The sequence below is a fragment of the Limulus polyphemus genome, unplaced genomic scaffold, assembly GCF_000517525.1.
Source record: "Limulus polyphemus unplaced genomic scaffold, Limulus_polyphemus-2.1.2 Scaffold3147, whole genome shotgun sequence".
Taxonomy (NCBI): Eukaryota; Metazoa; Arthropoda; class Merostomata; order Xiphosura; family Limulidae; genus Limulus; species Limulus polyphemus.
In genome coordinates, this window is record NW_013668757.1 from 305 (window position 1) to 4,080 (window position 3,776).

The 3,776-nt window shown below is 35.7% G+C and overlaps 1 protein-coding gene across 1 annotated transcript; it reads left to right on the forward strand.

The window, feature by feature from the left end:
- The first annotated feature begins 586 nt into the window (after nt 1-586).
- On the forward strand, nt 587-3,110 carry LOC111088115 (polycystin-2-like). Its single transcript, XM_022397106.1, has 2 exons — nt 587-677; nt 834-3,110. Exons 1-2 carry the CDS (start codon nt 587-589, stop codon nt 2,306-2,308), a joined length of 1,566 nt encoding a protein of 521 aa, XP_022252814.1. The 3' UTR covers nt 2,309-3,110.
- The last annotated feature ends 666 nt before the right edge of the window (nt 3,111-3,776 follow it).

Genomic DNA, 3,776 nt, shown 5'->3' on the forward strand with positions numbered 1-3,776 from the left:
ATTATAAAATATATTATCAGAACATGAGAAATTAAGTCAAGTAACGGTTAGAAAATGTATTATCAGAACATGATAAATTAAGACAAGTAACGGTTATAAAATGTATTATCAGAACATGATAAATTAAGACAAATAACGATTATAAAATGTATTATCAGAACATGATAAATTAAAAAAAGAAATTCTATTACTTTAAGTAGCATCATCACCTGACTCAACTCTATATTGAATTCCCTATAAATCACCATTGGTGGTGAATGATTAAAAAAACAGCAATGATCTTTGTTTTTTGGAGAGCCAAAAACCTATTTTGTAAGGGAGGACCAGGTCCCCCATGGAAACCAATTTTTATATCAAGTAATATCAGTTCAGTTAGATGGTTGATAAGAAGTTCCACCCAATGGATCTTTATCTCTCAAGGTTAGGTTTTACTTTTAATTTTTTTTTACAAGCACACAGATATTTTTACTTTTTTCAGTTCAAGCTTTATCTAGTGTAAGGGGGACCAGGTCTCCCATGGAAACACACACAGATATTTGTACTTTTTTCAGTTCAAGCTTTACTTAATGTGAGTTAATGAGTTATAATGTTTCAACTTGCACCACCAGATGGTATAGAACCTTATAGAGTTCTAGGTGTAGATAGAGAACCTCAAACTCAAATTCAGAATGACAGATGTAGGTTCAAACTAACCCTCACCATAGTTAATATCAATTAACATATTTGGTGTTAACCTATTTTAATCTCCAAACACTGTGTGTGTGTGTGTGTGTTCAATCAAAAATATCAAGTTATTGCAGTTTGAAAACATAGTTGTTGTTGTTTTCTCCTAGACTCCTGCAAGGTTCCGAGAGCAGTAGAAAACCTTACAACTGAGTGTGCTGGATTCGCTAATGTAATTGATGAAGATGGTGCCTATTATGCTAAAGGTTGGAGAGGTAATTATACTGCTACTACACCCATTCCACCAGAGTACAAGTACTTGACTGCTTCACAGTTGAAAGGCTATCCTTTCTGGGGACTTATCAACACCTATGGCGGAGGGGGTTATATAGTGCCCCTCTTTGGTAAGAAGGACGATGTACTGGTGCTTATGGACAAGCTACAGAGAACTGGCTGGATAGGTCGTCATACCAGAGCTATTTTTATTGAGTTTGCAGTCTATAATGCCCAAGTCAACTTGTTCGCTGCAGTCACAATTGTTGCAGAGTTTGTCCCTGGTGGAGGAATATTCCCTTATTACCACATTGATCCCATGCGTCTCTTGTATTACCATGAAGGGTTTGGGCTCTTTATCATTATATGTGAAGTGATTTTCCTTATATTTGTCATTTACTTCACAGTCCGAGAAATTCGGGCCATCTCTCGTCAGAAGCTGCATTACTTCCATGACTACTGGAATGTGTTGGAGATAGTCTCTCTGCTTTTGTCATATACGGGAATTGTTCTTTACGTATACAGCAAAGTATTGATAGATCAGATTTTGAAAATTTTTACTGAGACTGAAGGATCAGGGTATGTCAAGTTTCAGGAGTCTGTCTTGGTAGACCAACTGTTCGGGTATATCATAGCTTTCCTTATGTTCATAGCTACCCTGAAATTTCTCAAACTCTTGCGTTTCAATAAGAGGATGGGAATCCTCTCTGCAACCTTACGTCAGTGTGGAGAGGAGTTGAAGAGCTACGGTGTCTGTTTGTTGGTTGTATTCTTGGCCTTTGTTGTCCTCTTCTGGCTTACACTCGGACGATACATGTGGCACTTTGCTTCGTTTGTCACTTCCTTTGAATCGTCCATCAGCATGATGCTGAGGAAGTTCCGTTATGAGGAAATGGCCACTGCTCAACCCATCCTGACCCCAATCATCTTCTTTACTTTCTCTCTGGCTACTTCTATCTTCCTCATCAACATTCTGCTGACACTTATCATCCAGACTTTTGAGAAAGTGAAACATGATGTCACTTTGCAAACTAATGAATACGAGCTTTTGAATTTCATCATGAGTCGCATGCGGATGTTTATAGGGGTAGGACCATCGAAAGTTGGACCAGAACCTCCTCCATTGAAAGAAGATAAAAAAGAAGAAAACAGCATGGACTCATTCCCACAAAAAGTGGACCAGTTTCTGCAGTATGTCAATGTCGTCTATTTTGACAATCAGTTAGACTTGAACGGCAAGGAATTCATGCGTAAAATGAGTAACGCAGAAGAACTGGAGCAAGAAGAGAGGAACAGGATTAAGAAGAAACCACCTGCTGTGGGAAATCTGAGCACGGGAGCTGATGTGGAAAATGTACTGGCTGATATTTAAAAATATAAATCTCTGATCTTAACTTCAAATTTTAAGTTATCCAAAAAATCTATCTTTCTTCAGTTTTCTTGTAGGTTATTAAAAGTTTATCCTTCTGTAGAAGTCTTGTGTATAATTTAAACATAGGGTTGAAGTTTGTTCCTGCTTCAGTGATTTAGCATACAGTTGTTTAGCACTGGTTTCACCAATGTAATATTCTAAAGAAATTCAGTTTCAAAACTATGCTCTAATGAAGCTGTTATATTGTGAAAGATATAGATACTTTTTGTGGTTGCCTTAAATAGAAGTGCCTTATATATATATATTTGTATCTAAACTGATAGTTGTTTCATGAAGAAAACTATAAACATTTTAAATCTTCAGTTACTGTTTTATTTATATCCTCCGTCTTCAGTTTCTGACCTTTCCAAATCGGAGGGAAAAAAACAGATGTTTTAGATTTTTGCTTGGTTCATTCTAAGATTCATCGGTTTTTGTCTTTATAATTTTTGTTCTCTGAAAATGATCAGAAAAAATCAAATGCTTTCACTGCAACTTGTAGGTTAGCACGGCTGGATTCACGAGCGTTATAGAGTTTCAAAAGAGTTTTATAAATGTTATGAAACAGAGATATTTAGAAAGTCGTTGATCCTAGTAGGTTTATATCACACGAAGTAATTATTCACAGAAAATGCATTTTTAAAAGATGTGGTACTGTAATCGAATAATGATTTAATTTTACGAGTGAAGCCTTTGCACGACATTTTGTTTCTATGACAACCATTGTGTGCATGTTTGAATATGTATTTCTGTGATATAACGGAAGTGTGGTTGTTACATTTAGTATAACATTGTGAGGTATTCTGTTAGTGTGGTTGTTACATTTAGTATAACATTGTGAGGTATTCTGTTAGTGTGGTTGTTACATTTAGTATAACATTGTGAGGTATTCTGTTAGTGTGGTTGTTACATTTAGTACATATGGTGAGATATTCTGTTAGTGTGGTTGTTACATTCAGTATCACATTGTGAGGTATTCTGTTAGTGTGGTTGTTACATTTAGCATAACATTGTGAGGTATTCTGTTAGTGTGGTTGTTACATTTAGTACACATGGGGAGGTATTCTGTTAGTGTGGTTGTTACATTTAGTACACATGGTGACATACTGTATCTTCCACGTGGTTGTTGTTCTACATCTTGGTTTATGATTATTTTGTACTTAGCTGTCTCGTCATGTTTGAACTGGAGGTAAGGTGTGAAGGTATTGTGGAAGTATAACCAAGTTCTTCTATCTGAAAGATAGTACACTTGTTTTTGTATTTTTCAGTAAAGATTCCTAAAAATGTTGAATATCAAACCGAAAATGCAAAATTCTCAGCTGAAACTAAACGCACTTAATTGTTTCCTTAGATGCTTTATTTCAACAATACAGTAAGTGTAGGAAACTACACAGAGCTACATAGAGGTATTCTGTTAACAATGTTATAC